We start from the raw sequence: 24,351 nt of genomic DNA, 5'->3' as shown, positions 1-24,351 counted from the left end.
TTTTCCCTTTATATCAGATTATTTTTCCTTCATGTAACACCTTCAAATTCCACCTCACCTATTCAAGTTGTATTTGTTGAGCTTCTCTGAAACTTCTCTTAATCTAAAAAGAAAACAAAATATGAATTAGCATTGAAAAGCATACATCAAGCAACATATTTCTTGTCAGAATTTATGTTATAGTCTATAGATCTATCTACTGAGGTCTTCAGGATCTCAAGGGCAGATCGGGCAGAAGATAATATGGTACATGTTACAACAGCTGTGAAGGCGGAAGAAGGCTGCAACAGATTGAGAAGCCATCGTCGTCATGTTAACCATGCCACTGGTTGGGACGCTCACTCTGTGAAGTCTGTGTGTTCATCGGCTGTGCATCAACCTCCACACATTAAAAAAAAAACTCACTATAGGCGTCTTCTAAGAAATATACTAAATTTGCAAAGCCATCATACTCGGACAATGAGGGATCACCTAAGTAAGTAAGTTATCTACTGAAACCTCAGAATCCTGAACATTAATAGAACAGGGCTGCAGAAGCCAGAAAACACTGCAAGTTATAAATAGTAATTGCTGTTTGATTAAAATTAATTACTTTAAAAATAGATTGCTCAGAGGAAAATTATTTAAGTAAATAGAAAAAGTAACAAGTGAACAGTTACAGTTGCTTTATTTTAACAGATAATAAAACCATATTCTGAAATTAATATTCAAACATTTAAATGTTGCTTTTTTTCTAAAGGCCACTTCCAGAGTATAAATAAAATAAGCAAGGGACAAGGAGAAAGTATCTTCTTATGTGGCTCATCTTCTTTCCTATTTTGCACTAAACATAAGACATCAAGGGTTGACCCATGAAAACCTGATGCTTTCATTGATATTACTTTCTTAAGTAACTCTAAATCATACTTTTAACCAAACATATTCATGAACTCCATACTTGATGATAAGAACTACACTGGCATCAAGGAAGATGAACCCATTCATTGGATGTGCAACTTGTGATCCACCTGACTTTGAAACTTCATCCGATCTACACAGCATACCCAGCAGTGTACAGATACAGTCTAACAATAAATGGAGAGTGACATGTTATCCACATCTTCAGTAAATATACTATTCCTTCATCCTTCCTATGCTGGAACAAGGGTAGCCCATCAACCTGAAGTCCATATTCTCCCATTTCCTATCCTGATTTTATCAGAACTCCCTCATATCCAATTCTGCAGTGAAAGCTTCTGTCCTTCCCACTGAAGAATGTGCACATGCCTGAGAGATTTTTGTATCATCAGTCCTATTTTTTCAAGCAGAAGTCTCAAGAATCAGTACTGGCAGCTTGAATATACTACCTGATGGTACACAGACTGCTGAAACAAAGAGAAATCTTTTGGTAATTCAGCCTATGACATGAGGCTACTGTACTTGGGAAAAAGAAGGGGGGAGGTCTTATGATATAGTTGGGTGCACAAAAGTTTCACTAGACAGTCTAATCTGAAAAATATGTTCTATTGCACTCCTGGGCTAAATCTTTTAAACGAGTGCTTATGAAGCTGTCTGATGGCAGTGGACCAGGGTTTTTTTCCTCCATTCTGCCATATACTGGCATAATAGTTGCCCAACACATCAGTGTTTCATCCTTTCCTGGAGATACATTATGGACCAGCAGCCAATAGCTTGCAGATCACTACTTTGAATAGCACAGCAAGCCTTGAATGTTACAAATGTAGAAAAACTCAACATCTGAACCTTGTTTGCATTGTAGTCCTGCCTCCTCAATACCATGCATGTTATGTAATTCTGTCCCTAATGTCTGCCTGTATAGTGTGAACATATATTAGGACAGTTCTTTCATGTCCATAATTGCAAATGTGAAGGTTATCACCCTACAAATGCTATACAAACAGATATTACAGCCTGAATGCAATGCTGTTGGACAAATGAAATTTGAACGTTAAATTAAGTGAGGGATCCAACATCAATTCCACAGAAACAACCAGTTAGTCAGCATATATCCTATTGATATAAAATCTAGCAACATATTTACATATAATCAATAATATCAGATAATAGGGATGCCCTTGTGTAACATGTATAACGCATGGATAGGGGCTGCATCCATATGAATTCAAGCTGCTCTTGAAACCTGGAGGACAGGTGAACAATAACTGGTCATAAACTGCGTTTGACAGGGCTGAAGAAAAATTGGAATAGGAAATCCCTTGAGGCTTGGATCCCTGGGGGTTGAACATAAAAAAAATACAAAATGATTTTTACTGCCTCAGAATATCCAAGGTTTTGATAATTAGTAACATTTATTAATATGATTCAGAAATGCAAACCTCAATATACACCGAGACAGAAATAGCTACATTTAATGGACCTTGCTTATGCATAAAGATATCATTTGAAATTTTGTTAGAAAAAAGTAGCAATATTGGGTTTGTAAGAAACTTCATTTATAAGAAAACAGGAGTCACTGAAGAAAAGGGAGCCTCCGTGCCAAAATCATTTTAATATGCTATAAGAATGTCCCTTTCATACAACAATTGTACTGAATTGTATCATATCCTACAATGAGTAAAACAGAAGCTTAAACACAGAGAAAACATGACAAAAAAGGTTCACATGACCACTAGATAAAATTTAATTATGTATAATTCACATTTCAAATGCTCTTATCTTCTGAAATAAAAACCAATGTTACGATGAAGTAGTAGAAAGTGCTTTGTGAAAAAATTTAAAATATAAAAATTTTCACTACACCAAAATCAATTTTATATCAGATCAGCATGTTTTAACTTATATTACATTCATCAGTATATTATCTGAAGAAGTCAGATCTGGCCATAGTATGCCTTCAAGTTTAACTTGGAAATCATTTATAATATTTAAATTCCCTGTTAAATATTCTAAGTTATGAAAACTTAGTTGCATATCTTCCCTTGCATTCTTCCAATTTTAAAGGGCAGAAAGGCAATAGAAACTGTTAATATATTAATTTTCGTGTGCATGAAAAACTCCATTCACAGATGTGTGCTTCTTAAATAAAGAGCAGCATGGAAAAAGCAATTGCAACTTTGATTTTAGAGATTTATTAAATCCATTTTAATTATCCTTCTAGACTGATTATATCTACTACATTATCAGCTGAAGCATTCTACAGATAAAACACAAAAAGGAATGTGTATACGGCCTTCTGAAAATGACTACTGTTCAAGTGTCCTGTCAAAAGGATTATGCTATGTAAACAGAATGGAAATCAACTCAGGCTCTTCCTGAAATTAAGACTCATTTCAGGATTTGGCAGAAGTTGTTATGGATGGACCGTCAGGGACGAAAATTGAAAAACAGCTTGTATGTAGTTCCTATTTCTGTGTCCAGCCCTTTCAATGCCATTCTCTCAATAAATAAAACTCCAAGCATTAATTGCATACATGACAAAGAGTGAGTTTTATTTTATTATGTGCTTTCAAGTCAACTTCAATTAACAGCAACCCTATCAGTTTTATTGGCAAGGTTTATTCAGATGAGACTTGTCTCTGCCTACCTCTAAGGATGAGAATGGGTTCCCCCCATGAACTTCCATGGATAAGTAGTGAACTGAACCACTACACCAATAATGGGCAACCTTTTGCGCTTGGTGTGTCAGAATTCACCAAAAAACCTAGCATGATTTGGGTGGTGTGTCACTTCGAGAAAAAAACAATAATTTCGTAATATGTATAGTTTAAATAACAAAAATATATAATTGTAATATATAACTGTATTTAATAAATCAAAACTATTAACTACCATTATTTCCATGTACAACAATCTATGGTACCTCTTGCAGTTTCCACGCTGATTTTTCTCTATTCTAGTTTCAATGTAGTCACGAATAATGAATAATATAATAATAATATAATAGTAATAATATGATAATATACTACAATAATAGAATGGAGTCTCACTTATCCAACATAAACGGGCCGGCAGAACGTTGGACAAGCGAATACGTTGGATAATAAGGAGGCATTAAGGAAAAGCCTATTAAACATCAAATTAGTTTATGATTTTACAAATTAAGCACCAAAACATCATGTTATACAACAAATTTGACAGAAAAAGTAGTTCAATACGCAGTAATGCTATGTAGTAATTACTGTATTTACGAATTTAGCACCAAAATATCACGATATATTGAAAACATTGACTACAAAAATGCGTTGGATAATACAGAATGTTGGATAAGCGAGTGTTGGATAAGTGAGACTCTATTGTATATATATAAGTGTAATGTGCATAATTCCTATGGAGTAAACAACAAAACCACTTGACGAAATCACACCAAATTTGGCCACAAAAGACACAGTCATCCAATCCAATCTGCATGCTGCAGCGTGTCAAGAAAAATGGCTAGGCGTGTCAGTGCTGACACGCGTGTCATAGTTTGGCCATCACTGCACTACACCATGCTAGCTCTAAAGCAGCAATCCCCAAATTAAGGCCTGAAGACCAAATGCAGCTCTCCAAGGTCATTTACTCGCCCCCTGCCCTAAACTTTAGGCTTGAAGGCACACAACAACAACAATCCTAACTTGACTATCTCATCAGCCAAAATTAGGCCCACACTTCACACTGAAATACTGCTAAGTTTATGTTGGTTAAAATTGTTCTTCGTTTTAAATATTGTATTGTTTTTTCAAATTTTTTGAACTACAAATAAGATCTGTGCAATGTACGTAGGAATTCATTCATGTTTTTTATAAACTACTAGCTTGGGGGCCCGGCGGTGCCCGGGTTATTTGAGAACCGAATTGTTTGCCTTTGTTCCAAGTTTAGTCTCGATCCAGTGTCAGTTGGCTTCAGTTGGTATGGGTGAACTACAACTCCCATATGTAAGTCCATGGTCCATCCCCCTCCAAACAGCACCAGGATGTAAAGTAGGTCATGGGGACTCAATGTGTCAAGTTTGGTCTTGATCAGACATTGGTGGGGGTCGCAGTGGTCTGGGGAAGTGAGTGAAGGTACTGTAAATCCCATCTTCCCTGGTCAGTTGTTCCCTCAAACGGCAAGAGGACTTAAAGTTGGCCACATTGCACTTGTGTGTCAAGTATTGTACAGTTTCATCTTTCATGGGTATCACAGTGGTCTGTGGGAGGTGAATCGGGTGAGGGTACTGCAAATCCCATCATCCATGGCCCACCCTGCGCCAAACCGGACCAGGGTGTAAAGGGGGCCACATTGCACCTGTGTATCAAGTTTGGTACAGATTCGTCATTGATGGGAATCACAATGGCCTGTGGGAGGTGAATTGGATGAAGGTACTACATATCCCATCACCCATGGTCCATCATCCCGCAAACAGCACCAGGAGATAAAGTACATCATGGGGTAGGCTGTCTGGAATTGTGGGAGTTGGAGTCCAAAACACCTGGAGGGCCCAAGTTGGCCCGTGCCTGGTTTAAAGGCTTTCATAGAATCCTAGAATTAGAAGGAGCGCCCAAAGGCCATCTAGTCGAACCCCCTTCTGCCATAGAGGAAGACACCATCCAAGCCCTCCTGACAGATGGTCATCCAGTCATAAATATGATTGGGAGATTTGAAAGGGGTCTCTGAAGGTCATCCAGTCCAGCCCCTTCTGCCAGAAAGGAAGACACCATCCAAGCCCTCCTGACAGATGGCCATCCAGTCATAAATATGATTGGGAGACAGATAGACTCCTAAATTTAAAAGGGGTCTCTGAAGGTCATCCAGTCCAGCCCCTTCTGCTGTAAAGGAAAACACCATCCAAGCCCTCCTGACAGATGGCCATCCAGTCATAAATACGATTGGGAGACAGATAGACTCCTAGAGTTGAAAGGGATCTCTGAAGGTCATCCAGTCCAGTCCTGTCTGCCACAAAGGAAGACACCATCCAAGCCCTCCTGACAGATGGTCATCCAGTCATAAATATGATTGCGAGACAGATAGACTCCTAAATTTAAAAGGGGTCTCTGAAGGTCATCCAGTCCAGCCCCTTCTGCTGTAAAGGAAGACACCATCCAAGCCCTCCTGACAGATGGCCATCCAGTCATAAATACGATTGGGAGACAGATAGACTCCCTAGAGTTGAAAGGGGTCACTGAAGGTCATCCAGTCCAGCCCTGTCTGCCACAAAGGAAGATACCATCCAAGCCCCCCCGACAGAAGGTCATTCCAACCATACATACGACTGAAACATTTATTTATGTATTTATTTAATTCTGATATTTCTCCCCCGCCTTTCTGCAATGGACCCAAAGTGGCTTGCAAGGTCATTAAGCCACGTGGTAACATCCAGCATATAAATAAAACATAAAAATAACATCAAGCAATAGTAGTATAAATAACACATAGCGGGGTTCAGTGGGGGCCGGTGACCTACAACTCCCATCTGCAAGTCCATCATCCATGGTCCATCCCACTCCAAACAGTGCCCGGATGTATAGTAGGTCATGGGACGGTATGTGTAAAGCCTGTTAGAGTTAGTAGGCCGAAGCCTCTTTGTGGTAGTTTTTTGCCTCAGTAAAAACTGAGGGGGGGGGGAGTAAACCATCCTTAAAAGGAAAGATTAAAAAGATCATTATTATTTCATTATTTTCTCTTTAGTGTGCTGTGAATAGTACAGTGTCCCAATGAGCCAGGGAAAAGCTGGCTTCTTTGGAACAATATTGAAGATGGCCCCCTGTTTTGGGGCCTAGCAGGGCCTAGCAGCCTGCAAGGGCCGAGACATGTCAGTAGAAGCGCTGAAGGGGGTGAGGTGAGGGGGTAGAAGTTTTCATAAACATACCCACAACCACTGTTTAAAAGGAAGCATTAAAACGTAATTATTTTCCATCATTAGTTGGATTCAGAATGCTGTGAATGTGTGAGTGAACTGTAATTCCTAGCACCCAAAGTTTTTTATTATCAGTATGCACAGTTGGCCATGTTGGGTCTATGTGGTCCAGATCCATTGTCAGTGGGTTCATGGGTCCTACGTGTTATGTGTGTCAAGTTTGGTCCAGTTCCAGCCTTCCTGGTAGTGGCAGTGGTGTTTTGGATTACAAAAGTGTAGGCCGAAGGCTGTTAACTGTACTAAAGCTAACATCGTTCTGAGGAGAGAAGTAGGCCGAACGAAGCCTGCTGGTAGTAGATTTTGCCTCAGGGGTCCCAGTGGCCTGTGAAAGTGGCGGCCAATCAGAAAGCTGGCCCATATTCCAGCGGGCCAATCAGAAAGCTGGCCCATATTCCAGCGGGCCAATCAAAACGCTGGCACATACATCGCCCGACCAATCAAAATGCTGGCACAAACATACAAACATTCACTTTTATTATATATATAGATAGTCTGGGCCCCCAACAGCCTGAGGGACTGTGAACTGGCCTTCTACTTAAAAATTTTGAGGACTCCTACTCTAAAGGGTGAGCCAGATGAGGATATGTCAGAAAAATACAAGAAGTCCCCCATCCCTTTTATTTAACAGTCTGGTATGATGCCTGAATAAAACAGGGATCTTTTAGGCCTTTAATAATCCCTTCATATATGACTATTGCACTTACAATAGATTTTTATTTTGGCCAATCATGTCTTCATAACATGCTTTTACTGGGTGCATTTATATTTCACAAACCAGAAAGTCAAACACTTCAAGAAATCCTTTTCATCTTTACAAACACCAAACTACAAAATTAAGTCAAGAATAAACATTCAATTGCCAGGTCTCACTTCCTAGCTTTTTCGACAAGTACTTGTGAAAGTAGGCAAGATAATGAACAACTGCTTCCTTATGAGACTCTTTCTTAAAATACATAGCCAGTTGAAAGATGTTATTTTAGCTGAAATAGCAGGTATTCAGAAAGGAAACAATACACTCATGCAAATGTACAAGATATACTCATGTGTAAGTCGGGCTCGTGTCTAAATTGAGAGCAGGTTTGGGGACCAAAATTATGGATGTTGATATGACCTGCGGATCAGTCAAGGGTCATTCCATCAAGAGGGGGAAAAGCCAATATTGGCTTAGGGTGCCAGCCATCTTGGACCGGCACCACCATCTCTCCACCAACATATTCATAAAGGCCAGAAAAAGCACCAAGGCAGAGAGATCACAGGGAGTGAGTGCTTTTTTAAGGTTCTCCCAGGATGGACTAAATTCTTGTCCCTTGTCACTCGATTTATAGATTGATCCTTTTTTGATAAGTATTTAGGTACAGTATTTAAAGTGACCTATGGGTAAGTCAAATCATATTTTTGCAGTTGATTGTTTTACTAAAATTTCTAGAATTATACATGAGTATACTGGATAGATCCCCTCTTCCACTATATAGCGAATGCTGGGTTGAGTACAGATTTGTGTGTTGATCTAAGAGACTCAGTGAAATCAACTTAAACTAAGAGGGCATCTACACTGTGCAATTAAGCAGTTTAATGTCACTTATACAATTCCACTAGCATTTCTTCTAGGATTTCTTAAACATGCAATTCCAGGACTCAAATAAAAAAACATATCTGTGAAAGATATTCCTACTGTTCAGATTCCCTTTTCCAGTTCCTCCTATTCAGCCCTTTTATATATAAATGCCAAGTACAATCAAGACAGGAAAATATTGCTCTTGGGGACAGTAAAAACTTCAGCATATAATAAACCAATCTACACTGAAGATTCAAAATGAATGTCCTTCTTGCCGTTCCCCTTTCTTTGTTCATAAGTGGATCCTTGAGAGGTAACAACCCTTACAAAAAAGACAGGTCCTTATACTCACCTGTTATAAGGCACTACACAGAAAAAACAATCGAAGAGAATTGCAATGAAATAAATAATGCTGCAGTGCTAAGAGATTACTTTCATTCTTCCTTCCGTTTATATTATAATTAAATTTGGTTGGTTGTATTTATATTTTACAAACTAGAACATCTGTTATTACTCATAGCATCATCTTGTTGATACAGAACTTAATGGCTGGACTTCGGCATAGTTTCACTCTTTTTTAGCTGCACATTTTTTGGAAAATGGCATTCATAACTTTTTGGAAAAACACCTTTTGGAGCTCATAATTTTTTCAAAACGCATGACTTTTCAGAAAAGAGCCAAAAACCCTTTTAGAGCAGAATCTTCTCTTGTGGTATACAACCAGATATAATTAGGCAAGGCAATGGTTTCAGTTGTTAGACTGAATAACCTGTTATCTTTGAACTGTTAGGAAAACAGAGATTTGCCAGTGCATAAAAATGGCAGAGCTTAAGAAATGTTGTTCAGTACCCAAAAATATATATTCTTCCATAAAACAACTTTTTATATAATGCACTCAAGAAACAAAAATGAAGTAGACTTTGATTTAAAAAAAAACATATTTGGTATACTCACAACCTTCATATGTTCAGCATACACAGATACAAAACGTATTAGTCCAGTTCCAAATATCTTTCAGGTGGTTCCCTGTGCCAGTTGGCCAGGGCATCTCTCTTGTAACAAAACAGCTATCAACAAGTCACATAGTCAAAAGGAGAGAGAGCAGAGTGCACATGCGGTCTGCAGCCCCTTTTATAATTTCTCAGAAGCCATAGAGTAAAGGAAGCTGCATGCCAGAACATACATACAGGAAAAAATAAGCAACAGGATCATAAACATTACTAGAGGAGGCTTGAAGAAGGTTGTCATTTCCAACACACATGACCAAAATAGTGGTCACACAGATGTTAGTTTATGGGGGTTTTCATTGCTCAATATTGTCCTACATTTTAAGAACATCTACATGAAACTATTAAAGAAGACCATCCATAATGCTGGTGGTGCTCATGATAATCTGTCTTCATTCTCTCTCTGTGGTATCAAAGATGTGGATGTTCTAAAAAAATTTCTGTGTGCAATGAGAAATTGGAAGTTCTTTTCAGTCAAATGAAGGTGTGGGATTGGAACATGTTCTAGATGAGCTGTCAGGTCTTGGGCCTGACTCTGATCTTGGAGATCCATGTACTATTGTGGCCTGGAGTACCGTAGCTCATTTTTGGTTGGCGGCTAGCTATATATGTTTATGAAGATGGCAGATTTGCCTACCGTAATCCATGCCTTTATTTACCTTCATCACTCTGCATGTGAGTATCCTTGAAAAATGTTCAGAAGATGCAGCTAGTGTAATCTGTCAGCTATGGTTGATTGTTGCCTCATAAATACTACAAAGACTCTATATATCTATATATCTATATATATCTATATCTATATCTATATATATATATATATATATATATATATATATATCTCTATCTATCTATCTATCTATCTATCTATCTATATATATATATATATATATATATATATATATGAGATCTTCAGCAAATTACACTGGCTTGAAGCTTATTTTGATTTCTTTGTTCTATAAGTGCTGAATGACTTGGGACCAGGACCACACCCAAAAACCACATCTTCCTTTATGACCCTTTCCTTAATCCAGGACTTCAGTTAAAACCTTCTTATATGCCTCACCACCCCAAGACGAGTAGGTTTACAGCAGCACTGTCTTTGTGGAATTTATTTATTTATTTACTACATTTATATCCTGCCCTTCTCACCCCGAAGGGGACTCAGAGCGGCTTGCAAATATGTACATACAATAAGTCATAGTACCAGCACAGCAAAACACCAGCACTACACATCACCATACCTCACCACACCACCAGCAACACCATATGCAACATGCAACATACAATTAATACTACCAAATTGTATTATTAACACCACATTGCATCACATTACAACAATATCATCAACATCATATGCACATACAATATAGAACATTATATATTTTATATTATTGTACACTATATTGTATATTATATACAATATAATATATATGTCAATTATATAACACTATATTATCAGCATAGCATATTGCTGGGGAGAAAGGCCTCCAACTGATGGAACAGGAGACGAGGTGGAACTGTCTTCCTGACTGCCCCTTCTTCGCTCTGGCCTCTGAAATTTCCTCTGCAGAAAAATTCTTCTTCCCTCATTCTTATCTTTGACTTTTAAAATTATAGCCAATTAATACAAATATGGTACATGTCTCTCACACACTGGAAAAACACTGCCAGTCCTCCCCACATCAAATAGCTTGAGATGAAAAGGATTGTAATGCTGGTATAGAGTAAAAAAGTTTTTCATATCTAGTAGTAATTTCCACTTCTCTCCTATCTTCTCACACCAAATGCTTGAAAATCTGCTCCAGAAAATTTCCAAGCATTCCATACTAGAACACTATTTAATACTCCAACCTCATGAGGGTTCTCTTGCCCATATTATCATGTCTCCTTTCTGCTTCCCAACCAGGAACATACTATATTCCAGTAACTCACTCCACCATTCATATGGGCAGCTAGTCATCTTGGCCTTAGGCAGTATTGACCCTCCCACACCTGTCCATAAATGACCATCATTCAAACGAAACCTGTTGACTTATCATCATACCCACAGGTTTTGCATTTATATTGCTATACATACACATAACCTGCTCATTCAAGGGCAGAAATATCTGTCCACAGGTACTTCATTCCATGCATCTCATGAAGTATACGCAATCTACAAAAGCCTATGCTATAAACATCTTTCTCAGTTAGTCTCATATCCTTTTGCATACAAATCCAGACCAATACAGCTATGTCGTTGAATCATACTTCATTATTGTGAATTTTATACTCATGCAAAAATAAAGATGAAAAATGTACATAGATTAACTGACTTTAATTATTGTGACACTGAATATACTAAATATTGATACTGAACCAAAAAGGACCTGATATTGAATATAAGGAATTTAGTTTCTTCCCCCACAAACTACAAAGTGTTATTAGACTGCCATCAAAGTTCAGCTGTAAACTACATATCTTTTTAAAAATGGGGAAAGCACTAAATGCTGCCAAAAAGGGGAGGGGGGGTTGAAGGCTACACTTCCACCTCTCCCAGCCCTGCAGCAGGGGAAATGGTAGGCTGTTACCAAACTAGCTTCCTGTATCAAGTAAGACATCATTCCCACATGACATGAAGTATCATCTCACATTACAACACTGCATTTCCCTGCCCCACCACACATTAATCTTGGCTACAACTGATAGGGCCAGGCATAATGCTACAGCCATACTATGATAAGATAACATATGGTATATTTCATGAACAAAGATAGTACACCAGTCCAATCTGATAAAGCACAATCCTTATCTTCTGCAGAATAACCAAATTAACAGCCATATCCTACCGCCTGCTGATCAAACAAGTCAGCAAATAACTAATGCACCTGGCAGCATCTCAAAACATATTACAGAAGTATACAAAAGCTATTTAAGAAGAAAATGGAGGTTCACCAATACAAACAAGGGATGAACTGCCAATTATTCTTCATTCTATTTTCTGCTCTCTCTTTCATGAAACAAAAATGGAATCTTGTCAAAGTCTCAGCAAGTCACAGACGCTGAATCTTTTCAAAAGCTCTCAAAGGCTCCAGGAAAAAAAACTTTTTTGAAATAAAGTCTAAATTTTCCTCTCTTAAATCATAATGATCTCAAGTCACAGACAGGTCTTTGACTCAAAGAGGTATGTAATATTAAACACTTTTATGATTCAGAGCAAAATTAACATACTCATCTGCCTCTGATAGCAAATTCTTTCTTAAGGATACTGCAATAGGTACTGAAAAATAAGCTGGTTTTGCAATAGTGAGATTTTAATCATTAATTAATTAGAACATTTTATAGGTCCAGGTTGTTAAATGGCACAGCTGTTTAAGTGTAAGATTAAGTTCAAACCCCACCCATTCATGAAAATGACTATGTGGATTTGTGTCAATCATTCCCCTAAGTGTAATGTACCTCTTGGGGTGCTGTGAAAATAAAACAGAGCACAGAGAGAACCATGCACGATATCCTGAATGTTTATAGGTATGAACGATAAGGAAGACCCCATGAAACACAAAAATATCTGCCATCTTCACATACATTTATAATAATTCACTGGCATAAGAAAATTGTCTTCATGAATTGCTGTCTGATACACAAAACTATTAAAATATTCTGTATAAAATTATGTTCAGGCAATGTGTATAAAGATGTATATGAAAATAATTGAATTTTGTGTTTAAACTTAGATCCCATCTCTAAAATCTCATTATATACATGTAGTCAAATACAGATACAGTGTTCTCTCACTTATCGCAGGGGTTAGGTTCTAGGACCACCCGCAATAAGTGAAAATCCACGAAGTAGGGACGCTATATATTTATACATTATTTTAGTAGTTATACACTATTTTAAGTCTTTATCAACCAATCATGTGTTAATAAATAGCCTCCTTCTCCTCCCGTTGCTGCTTGGGCTCCTTTTCTCTCCCTTCGGCTTCTCCTTCCTCCCTTTCCTTAGGCTGTAAATTGTAAAATTTTATGGTTTATAACATTCTTTTAGTTTATTGAAAAACCACAAAACAGCAAATCTGCAAAAACGAACTGCAAAGTAGTAACACTGTATTCCAAAAAAATCAAATGACTTCTGGTCCCAAGCATTTCTGATTAAGAGATTCTCAAGATGTATATTAATATATCACACAAAAGAATAAACAGCCCCTCAATCGAGAAGAGGAAATATTGCAGCAAAATCAGCAATGCTTAATGGGAGGAGAATCCCACCAAAAACTTGTAGAACTTATTTTAAAGGATTTTTTAATCTATTGCTGTCACAGAAATACATCAAAATGCTCATGTATTCAACTCACACTATTAGGGTGCTGCTGTTGTTTGATCACAAATTAGAGAAGAAAGGGGAGCAAAACCAAAAGAGATCAGAGAAAGAATGAAATGTATGGTAAATTGAAATCTGGAAGGGCCCTAGCCTGAAGGCCTGGAAACCAGAAGACAGTAGGGAAAAGACTGACCTCTAAAAGGCTGCTCTCCCCTCACACACACAGATGGTAAAATCAGGAGATCTTTTCCTTTTTCCTGCCTATAAAGAGCAACTGGGAAGCAAAACCCAACATGTAGGATATACTCCCTTCTCTACTGGAAAATGTTCATGTATCTGTCTCACACTATTAGTGTGTTATTGTCACCATTTTGCAGCACTATTTTAGAAACACCATGCCTGATTCTGCTGCCATCTCAAAGCAAGCCCTCTTCTCAGCACATGACACTTTCTGCAGTGTAAAATGTGTCACCAGGTCATTCAAGAGAAAGAAACCACACCCATCAAATAATTTCTTCTTTCTAGTCTAGACTTAAGGAAGTAAAAAGAATTGGATGAGATGCAGTCCTCACAATCATCATTATACCATTACTCTTCCACTATTAAGCTTTTCATGCTCTCTTTCAACGACAAATTAGATAAATCCATCTGGGAGTAGGGCCCACTAAGCATGTGGGGCCTTACCTTTGAATAAATATGTATATGATTACATCTCACAATTCCAAGACAGGCTTGTGCCCTATTAAGGAGAAGATCCAAATTAATTTAACAAGATATCTCTGTAGATATTTATTTAACAACTAGCTGTGCCCGGCCACGCGTTGCTGTGGCGAAGAATGGTGGTATGGGAAATAAAGTATTGAGGAATTGGTGGTAGTTAAGGTAAAGGGTAAACGTTTTCCTCTGACATTAAGCCCAGTCATGTATGATTCTGGGGGTTGGTGCTCATCTCCATTTCTAAGCCGAAGAGCCGTCGTTGTCCGTAGACTCCTCCAAGGTCATGTGGGATGATTGCATGGAGCGGCGTTACCTTCCCACCGGAGCAGTACCTATTGATGCACTCACATTTACATGTTTTTGAACTTCTGGGTTGGCAGAAGCTGGGGCTAACAGTGGGGGCTCTGTCAGTTACCCCAATTCAAACCTGCAGCCTTTCGGTCCAGAAGTTCAGCAGCTCAGCGCTTTAACATGCTGTGCCATCAGGGGACATTATTTCCTAAAGGTTGTGAATATACAATATTTCTGATTGTTTTGTTTTTTTTTGTCTGTTGGAGGCAAGTATGAATGCTGCAATTAGGAAAAATGATTAGGATGTAATGGCCTTGCAGATTTAAAGCCTAGCTGTTTCCTCCCTGAGTGATTTGTTTGTTGGGAGGTGTTAGCTGGCCCTGATTGTTTCCTGTCTGGAATTACCTTGTTTTCAGAGTGGTGTTGTTTGCGATATTTTATATGCTTCTACTGTCTGTGGCCCTGAGAAAACAGAGGATTGGCCAGACTTTGATGATGGGAATCCTTTGTTGGGAGGTGTTAGCTGGCCCTGATTGTTTTCTGTGTGGAATTCCCCTATTTTCAGAGTGTTGTTTTTTATTTAGTGTTCTGATTTTAGAGATTGTATTGTTCTGTTTTATTATACCACATTAATTTTTTTATATTCTGATTTTAGTGTTTTTGAATACTTGGAGCCAGATTGTATTCATTTTCACGGTTGACCGCAACACAATAATAATAATAATAATAATAATAATAATAATAATAGTAAGGATAGTAATGATAGTAATAATAATGACTTTGGTAATACATAGTGCTTCACTGCCTTCTCAGCTTCCTTTCTGGAAGAATCCTTTCTTGGGAGGTGTTAGCTGGCCCTGATTGTTTCCTTTGTGGAATTTCCAATTTCCTTGCTTTATTTACTTTCTTTATTTATTTATTTCTTTATTACTGTCCTGGTTTTAGAGATTATATTGTTCTGCATTATTCTATCCTAGAAATTATTTCATATCAAAGTAGAATCTCACTTATCCAACATTCGCTTATACAATGTTCTGGATTATCCAACACAGTCTGCCTTTTCATAATCAATGTTTTTGTAGTCAGTGTTTCAAATTCATTGTGATATTTTACTGGTAAATTTGTAAATACAGTACAGTAGAGTCTCACTTATCCAACATAAGTGGGCTGGCAAAATGTTGGATAACCGAATATGTTGGATAATAAGGAGGCGTTAAGGAAAAGCCTATTAAATATCAAATTAGGTTATGATTTTACAAATGAAACACCAAAACATCATGTTAGACAACAAATTTGGCAGAAAAAGTAGTTCAATACGCAGTAATGCTATGTAGTAATTACTGTATTTATGAATTTAGCACCAAAATATCACGATATATTGAAAACATTGACTACAAAAATGCGTTGGATAATCCAGAACCTTGGATAAGCGAGTGTTGGATAAGTGAGACTCTACTGTAATTACTACATAGCATTACTGCGCATGGAACTACCTTTTTTGTCAAATTTGTTGTATAATATGATGTTTTGGTGCTTAATTTGTATAACGATTACCTAATTTGATGTTTAATCAGCTTTTCCTGAATCCCTTCTTATTATCCAATATATTTACTTATCCTGCCGGCCTGTTTATGTTGGATAAGTGAGAGTCTACTGTATATTTCTAATCTTATATTATCTGCTCAGAACTGGATTATATGAGGCCCTTTCTTCACAGTTGTATAAAATGCACACTGAAGTGGATTATATGGCAGTGTGGAGTCAAGATAATCCAGTGCAAAGCAGATAATATAAGATTATAAATGGGTTATATAGCTGTGTGGAAGGACCTTGAGTCTACACTACCATATATTCCAGTGCAAATTAGATAATCTGTGGAAGAAGCCTAAGTGAGGCCTAAATTTGCCTGTCCCCTAACTGAAACCTGGCTGTCCCTTGGTTGCTAGGCAACGAAGTGGGCAGAGATTAGCCCTCTAAACTGGCAGCAATTGGATAAAAACAATTATTGCTCTCCCTCTAATTAGGACTTTATTTTTCTTTTCTTTTTGTTGTATCAACCTAGAGGCGTGGATGATGGGTTGTGTTGTCAAATTTCGAGGTTGGGGGGCCTGTAGTTTTGTTGTTTTGTCCACTGCCCTGATGCCATCACTCTTTTATATATATAGACGAGGAAGCTATATCTAAAAGGTTAACTGAAAGAAAATTCTTTAGGGGTTGTACTAGAAAAAAATGAATATACAATGAAGTTTAAACCAGTCAGCAATTTAAGCTTTCAATTGTGCTTGCATTATACTTCCAATCAGATATTGCAAGGTCACCAATCCCACTGCAATCAAAACTATTTCTACCATGAATTACTCCCCAGGAAATACCAGGGAAAACAAAAAAGTGCTATTTTACCACTACTAGTTTGTATTTGCACCGCCTGCCATAAAATTATTGGATTTCAAATTGTATTACTCCTGTTTTGTTCTTCCCATTTCCAGTCATGATTAGCAACTTCTTCCAGATAACATGAAGAAATCAGCTGTGTATATTTATTATTTAGAAAGCCCCTTGTAATATTTCAGAAAATAAAATGTCAGCTATTGTTTTAAAAAATCCAACATCTGGTTTTCAGTACACATATAGAAACAAGAAACAGGCTGTTTCGTGAGAGATAGCTATACCAACACTTTTTAATAGTGCATGGGATATCTCAAAGCTGCTATCTAAGCAACAGTTTTATTTGAAGAATCAAAAGGTCAAAGTTCACCTCCACCCTTTGCACTTTTAGGGACCAACTGGCATGTGTCCAGAAAAAAGCCTTTCATGTTTAATTAGAAGGGCTGAGTTAATAGTGTGCCTAAATAAAATGCATCCCCTTAAAAGATGTATATAGCATTGAACATCTAATCGCTATGTTGATTATTTGAAGACTAAATAAATACATTTATATTGAACCGGAGTTGGAAGAGACCACAAGACTCATCTGGTCCAATCCGTTATCCAGGAACACACAATCTAAGCACTCCTGACAAATGGCCCCCATCCTCTGTTTAAAAGATTATAATAAAGATTTAATCAAAGTTACAAATTCCATCTTGAATACCAATTTTATATCTAAACTGTCATCCTGCACAGCAATCCTTTCCTTGCACTGAGTTGCAAGCCTCCCTTAAAGTTTCCCTTACAATCTGACATTTCTCTACCATTGGAATCACCAGTCCGTTTAAGGGTGTGTATACATGGAGGGGATGGAAAAAATATACCAGAATCATAAACTGTTAAAAGGTATATACATGGGGGGGGGGGGTGTTACAATTTTTAAAAATCTGAAATTATAAACTTTAAAGTGTGTACACATTGGGGAGCATCAGTACGTACATAAGATTGCACTCCTTATGTGCCACTTATTACAATATATAATGTGTATGTGCGTGCATACCTCACCTGGGACACTGTGACTGCAATTCAAGAAGGATGTTGACAAGCTATAATGTGTCCAGTGGTGGGTTCCCAAAATAATCAAAGGTTTGGAAGCCAAGTCCTGCGAGGAAAGGCTTAAGGAGCTGAGTATGTTCAGCTTGGAGAAAAAAAGGCCAAAATAGCCATGTTTAGATATTTGAAAGGATGTCATATTGAGAAAGGGACAAGCTTATTTTCCGGCACTCCAGAAACTAGGAATACAGAGCAGTGGGTTCAAACTACAGGAAAAGAGATCCCATCTAAACATTATAGACATTTCTGACAGTTAGAGCTGGTGGCAGTGGAATAAGCTGTCTCAGAGTGTGATAGAGTCTCCTTCTCTGGAGGTTTTTAAGGAGAATCTAGATAGCCATCTGTGGGGAGTGCTTTGATTGTGTATTCTTGAATGGCAGAAGGGGGTTGTATTGGATGTCCCTTGGGGTCTCTTCCAACTCTCTGTTGATATATATATAGATAGACACACACACACACAAGCATATACACAGTATACAGTTAATTGGTATCCATGGGGATTGGTAGGTGCTGGATAAATGTACAATGTGTCCCAAAAGTCGCCATATATAGGGAAAATACTTATTACAAAATGTATACATTACATTACACTATAAAATTTAATACAAAATAGATTTTTAAAATTTTTTCCCTAAGTAGTTCCTGATGGCTTGAGAGTTACTATTAAAAATTGATCCATACCCCTTACTATTACCATACTGTAAACACTGTTTTGGCTTGATATCAATATTGAAATGCAGCCATTTTAAAAAGGCAAATAGAGACATAAGTAACATAATGCAACACAGTTTTTACAGTGTGATTTAAAAAAGATTTCAATTTAATTTTTATTTATTAAGGTATTATTTTGTAGGATTTCTTTACTGGTTACTTGAGTGTTTCAGTTAACTGATAGTCTACTTTATATGTGTGTAAGGTATTATTTCGTAGGGTTACTTGAGAGTTCCGGTTAACTCAGCATTTTGTGTAAGATCATTTCAGTTAACTGACGGCCTACTTTATATGTGTGTAAAGTATTATTTCATAGGATTTCTTTACTGTTGCTTGAGAGTTTGAGTTAACTGAGAGCCTCCTTTATATATGTTTAAGGTATTATTTCAGAGGATTTCTTTATTGCCCGAAATACATACAACAACCCTGATTTCTTTACTGGTTGCTTGCAAGTTCCAGTTAACTGAGCGTATTTTTATTTATTAAGGTATTATTAAGCTCCACTGGCTGCCAATGAGTTTCCAGTCACAATTCAAAGTGCAGGTTATTACTTATAAAGCCCTAAATGCTTCGCGTCCAGCATATCTTTGAGACCGTATCTCTTTCTATGAACTGGTACAGGGGCTAAGATCTTCCGTGGAGGCCCTCCTCTTGGCCCCACCTCCGCCCCAAGGGCAGTTGTTGGGGACGAGAGGACCTTCTCGGTGACGGCCCCGTCTTTGAAATGCCCTCCGAAGGGAGATCAGGCTAGCCGCCACTCTCCAAGCCTTCCACATACAACTGAAGACATGGTTGCTTCGACAAGCCTTCAACCATATTAAGATGCCCCTAATGAATATATGAGGACACACAGATTTCACCAAGCACTTTACATGAGTGAAACTGACTAATGTTGTTTTATACCTACAGCTATTGCTGTATTTTACTGATTTTAACCAGGGGGTTTTGTGAATTGAGATATTTATGTTGGCGGTTATTGTTTTATGTTATTGTTCCTGCAATTTTTGTATTTTGTGTGTTACACCATTGAGTGCTTTGTAAGCCATCCTGAGTCGCTCTGGGAGATGGCAGCGGGTTATAAAGTTTTATTATTATTATTATTATTATTATTATTATTATTATTATTATTATTTTGTAGGATTTCTTTACCAGTTCCTTAATAGTTTCAGTTTAAGTGAGAGCCTACTTTATACGTGTAAGGGTATTATTTTGTAGGATTTCTGTACCAGTTGCTTGAGAGTTCTAGTTAACTGAGCATTTAATGTACCTACTTTATACCTATGTATAATAATAATAATAATAATAATAACAACAATATAATAAACCTTTATTTATATTCCGCCCTATCGCCCCAGAGGGACTCAGGGATGATTCCAAAGATAAAAGGCAAACATTCAATGCCTGAACACAACAATACACCCATAATAACAAAAATTAACAACCCAACATATAAAAACAAAATTATGACTTAACAACTAAAATTAAATTAAAAATGCAACCTGTTATATCAGACATAAAACAAAACATCAAACATCAAACATTGATGTGTGTGGGTATTATTTTATAGGATTTCTTTACCGGTTGCTTGAGAGTTCCGGTTCACTGAACGTTTTATGTATGAGTGTTTCAATTAACTGAGGACCTGCTTTATATGTAGGTCCTCAGTACGATTGAGGACTTACATATAAAGAAAACTGGTAGGATTTCTTTACCGGTTGCTTGAGAGTTCCAGCTAATTGAACATTTAATGAGTTTGTCTGTATGTATGAGTATATAGGATTGCTGTGAGTTTTACAGGCTAGATAACAATGTTCCAATGTTTCGCTCACATCTATGGCAGGCATCCTCAAGGGGCTGTGAGGTCTGTTGGAAACTAAGCAGGTGGGGTTAATATATCTGTGGAATAATGTCCAGGGTGCGAGAAAGAACTCTCGTCTGTTGGAGGCAAATTTGAATGTTGCAATTAGCCACCTTGATTAGCACTGAATGGCCTTGCAGCTTCAAAGCCTGACTGCTTCCTGCCTGAAGGGAATGTGTATATAAGTACAATTAAGCAGGTGTAGCATTTTACAGGCGCGCAACTACCCTGATGCAAGTTCCCAGTTTTTTGTTTGTTTGTTTGTTTGTTTGTTTTTTTGGGGGGGGAGCAAGTCGATTACTTCCCTGTCGCACCTTATATAGCAGGCATGGGCCAACTTCGGCCCTCGAGGTGTTTTGGACTTCAACTCCGACCAATCCTAACAGCCTCGGGCCCTTTCCTTTTGCCCCTCAGCCGCTTAAGCGAAAGGGCCCGAGGCTGTTAGGAATGGTGAGAGTTGAAGTCCAAAACACCTCGAGGGCTCAAATTGGCCCATGCCTGTTTTACATAGCGAGGAGGGGGGCTTCCTCCCTCCGCCCAAGCGCACGGCGAGGCCCCTCCCCTTCCTCCCCCCCCCCCTTCGCGAGGTTATAAGCGGGGAGGCGAACAGGCCTCTGTTTCCTCACCGGTCATTCAGCTGGTCCTCGGTGCCCGGGAGCGGGTGCACCACGAAGTGGATCGAGGTCATGTTCCTCTCCGTCTCTCTCGCTCCTCCTCCTTGACTCGAGGGAGGCGGGCCGGGCGCACAAGGAGGAGGAAATGGGTTCTGTTGGGGAATGTGGGCGGGTGGGCGAGAGAGAGGGGGCTTGGTGGCTCCTTCAGAGCCTCCCTCGGGGCCTCGCTCGCACTCGAGGAGAGAGAAACACACGAGAGAGAGAGAGCAGCGGGGGGAAAGGGCCGCTGCTCAGCACCCGACTCTCACAAGCGCCGCCATCTTAACTTCCCTCCTTGCGCCGGGGAAAGAGGAATGGGCGGGGTTACGTCTCCCTCGCGAGCTCGCGCGCGCGGCAGCCAATGGCGCCTCGGTTCTCACTGGCGAGGCGGCCCCTGCGATGTGAACCCGGCCGGGATTGGTCGGACTCGGCGCGATGGCGTCAGCCAGGGGAATGTTTTCCGTCGGAGGTGCGCGCGCCGCCTAAGTGTGGGGCGCGGGAGGCGACAGAGGGAGGGAGGGAGAGAGGCGACGGAGGGGGGGGCGGGCGTCTTTCCTTCTGGCTTTCCTTCCCTCCGTTTGTTTGAGAGGCCGCCCACTCTGGGGAGGCGCCTCCTTTTATGCCTTCGCCCTCTGCGTTGCTAGGACGAAAGAGAAACACGTTGGGAAATAGAAGCAGAAATGAGGATAAGAGCCGGCCTTTCAGATGAGGTTTCGACGCTCTGCAGTTTGCCTTTGACTGAGCAGAGTGAAGGACGCCATTTTCCAACGTTTTTGAGGCCTTCTGTGAGGCGACTGCTTCTTTCGTACCCTATTTTCTGAATATTTGAATTTTTTGCTTCCCCCAGCCCCTCTATTATTATTTATTCCGTTTGCAGCCCGAAGTAGTATTGTTCATTCTAGACTACGACTGGATTCTGGATGACTGTTTTTTTATGGTGTCTTTGAATTTTAACAGAGAACAGTTCCATGTATGTGCGCGTTTGTGTTGTGAAGCATATGAAAGGTGCCATCGTCCCTGTTCAGTGGGCCTAAGTCCTTAATGCAGTGGTTCTCAGCCTGGGGTCCCCAGATGTTTTTGGCCTTCAACTCCCAGAAATCCTAACAGCTGGTAAACTGGCTGGGATTTCTGGGAGTTGTAGGCCAAAAACATTAGGGGACCCCAGGATGATAACCACTGCCTTGTACCACTGTTTCAGTTAAATCCAAGGGATGTGTGTGTGTGTGGATTTTTCCTCCCATTTTTTTTCTCAATGCCTATTGTTTGTTTTCAAGGCCTTTCCAGCCTATGGTAATTGAAAGGCAATCTTATCACAAGACTTCCTCACAAGATTTTCTCACAAGCGTTTTGTCTTCGGCTGAGTGACTTGCACAAGGTCACCCAGGAGATTCCTATGGCCAATAAATAATAATAACAACTTTATAACCCGTCCTATCTCCCCGAGGGGACTCAGCTATTTGAACTGCTTTATGGCCACTTTGAGTCCCTTTTTTGGGAGAAAAACGGGATGCAAATAAAGATTTATTATTACAGAAAAATATGTAGGATATTACACTTAGGCAGAAAAACTGAAATCCACTGATACAGGATGTGTGACACCTACCTCAACAGAGTATGTGTCTTAGTAGACAACAAGCTGATCATCAGGCAATAATAGCCAAAGGGATTTTGGGCTGCATTAAAAGAAGTGTAATGTCTAGAATGATCAAAGTCATGGCGCCTCTCTATTCTGCTTTGGTCAGACCACGCCTGGAATACTGTATCCAAATCTGGGCACCACAATTTGAGAGAGATTGACAGGCTGGAAGATGTCCAGAGGAGGACAACTAAAATGGTCAAAGGTCTGGAGTCCAAGCCTTATGAGGAGTGGCAGAAAAGGCTGGGTATGTTTAGCCTACAGAAGAGAATATTGAGAGGAAATATGATAGCCATGTATAAATATGTGAAAGGATGTCATAAGGAAGAGGGAGCAGGCTTGTTTCTGCTGCCCTGGAAACTAGGACTTGGAGCAATGGGTCAGGAAGAACTTCCTGACTAAGCTGTGCAGCAGTGGAACTCTGCCTCGGAGTGTGGTGGAAGCTACTTCCTTATAGACTTAAACAGAGGCTGGATGGCCATCTGTTGGGGAGTGCTTTGATTTTCCTGCATGGCAGTGGGTTAGATTAAATAGCCCATATGGTCTCTTCTAATTCTATGATTCTAGTAGTCCACTGCTGAAACCATTATACAATACTTGCTCTCAGTGCCTAAAGGCAAATTTCCTTTGCACTTCTAGGTTATGTGCCTTCAAGTCATGTTTAATGTATGGTGACCTCAAGGTTAATCTATCATAGGGTTTTCTCTGCAAGATTTGTTCAGAGGGGTTGTCATTGTCTTTTCTGAGGCTGAGAGAGCATGACTTGCCCAAGATCACCCAGATTTTATGGCTGGGCAGTTATGTGGACCTTGTTTTCCTCTAGTCCCAGTACAGCACCCATATCACTACTCCATGGTCAATAATGGAATCCTGAAGAGTGGCACATGGAGCATAGAAAGTGATAGTGCCAAAGCAAATCACAAAAGCCTTATTATGAACCTCATCTTCTAAATCATATTGCCCATAATGAATTAGAATGGTTTCCAATTGGCAAGGGCTTCAGTCAATGCTGCATATTATCATCCTGTCTGGTTAACTTATATTCTGAGCATATCATATATAAAGCAGAATTAAGACTCTTAAGGAAGAAGATATGAAAATTGGAGGAAGGGACATCAACAATTTCAGATATGCAGATGACACCATACTACTGTTAGAATATAGTAAAGACTTGGAACTATTTCTGAAGAAAGCCAAGAGGAAAATGCAAAGGCAGGTTTACAATTGAGCATTAAGAAAACAAAGATAATGACCACAATTATTTACATAACTTTAAAGTAGATGATGAAGGCATTGAGATAGTTCAAGA

At 39.0% G+C, this 24,351-nt stretch overlaps 1 protein-coding gene across 6 annotated transcripts in view; it reads right to left on the bottom strand.

Moving 5' to 3' along the window:
• ubr5 (ubiquitin protein ligase E3 component n-recognin 5) overlaps nt 1–21,714 on the bottom strand; it is a 91,675-nt gene extending 69,961 nt beyond the window's left edge. For all 6 annotated transcript variants that reach the window (XM_062980121.1, XM_062980124.1, XM_062980123.1 and 3 more), the window contains exons 1-2: nt 21,380–21,714; nt 59–103 (exon numbers count right to left, since the gene is read on the bottom strand). In XM_062980121.1, coding sequence (XP_062836191.1) covers nt 59–103; nt 21,380–21,441 — 107 coding nt within the window. In that variant the 5' untranslated portion in view covers nt 21,442–21,714. The remainder of the gene's footprint in view (nt 1–58; nt 104–21,379) is intronic.
• Between the last annotated feature and the right edge of the window lie 2,637 nt (nt 21,715–24,351).

Source organism: Anolis carolinensis, chromosome 4 (genome assembly GCF_035594765.1).
Source record: "Anolis carolinensis isolate JA03-04 chromosome 4, rAnoCar3.1.pri, whole genome shotgun sequence".
In the NCBI taxonomy this organism is placed as follows: Eukaryota; Metazoa; Chordata; class Lepidosauria; order Squamata; family Dactyloidae; genus Anolis; species Anolis carolinensis.
This window is presented reverse-complemented; position numbering and strand designations above follow the sequence as displayed.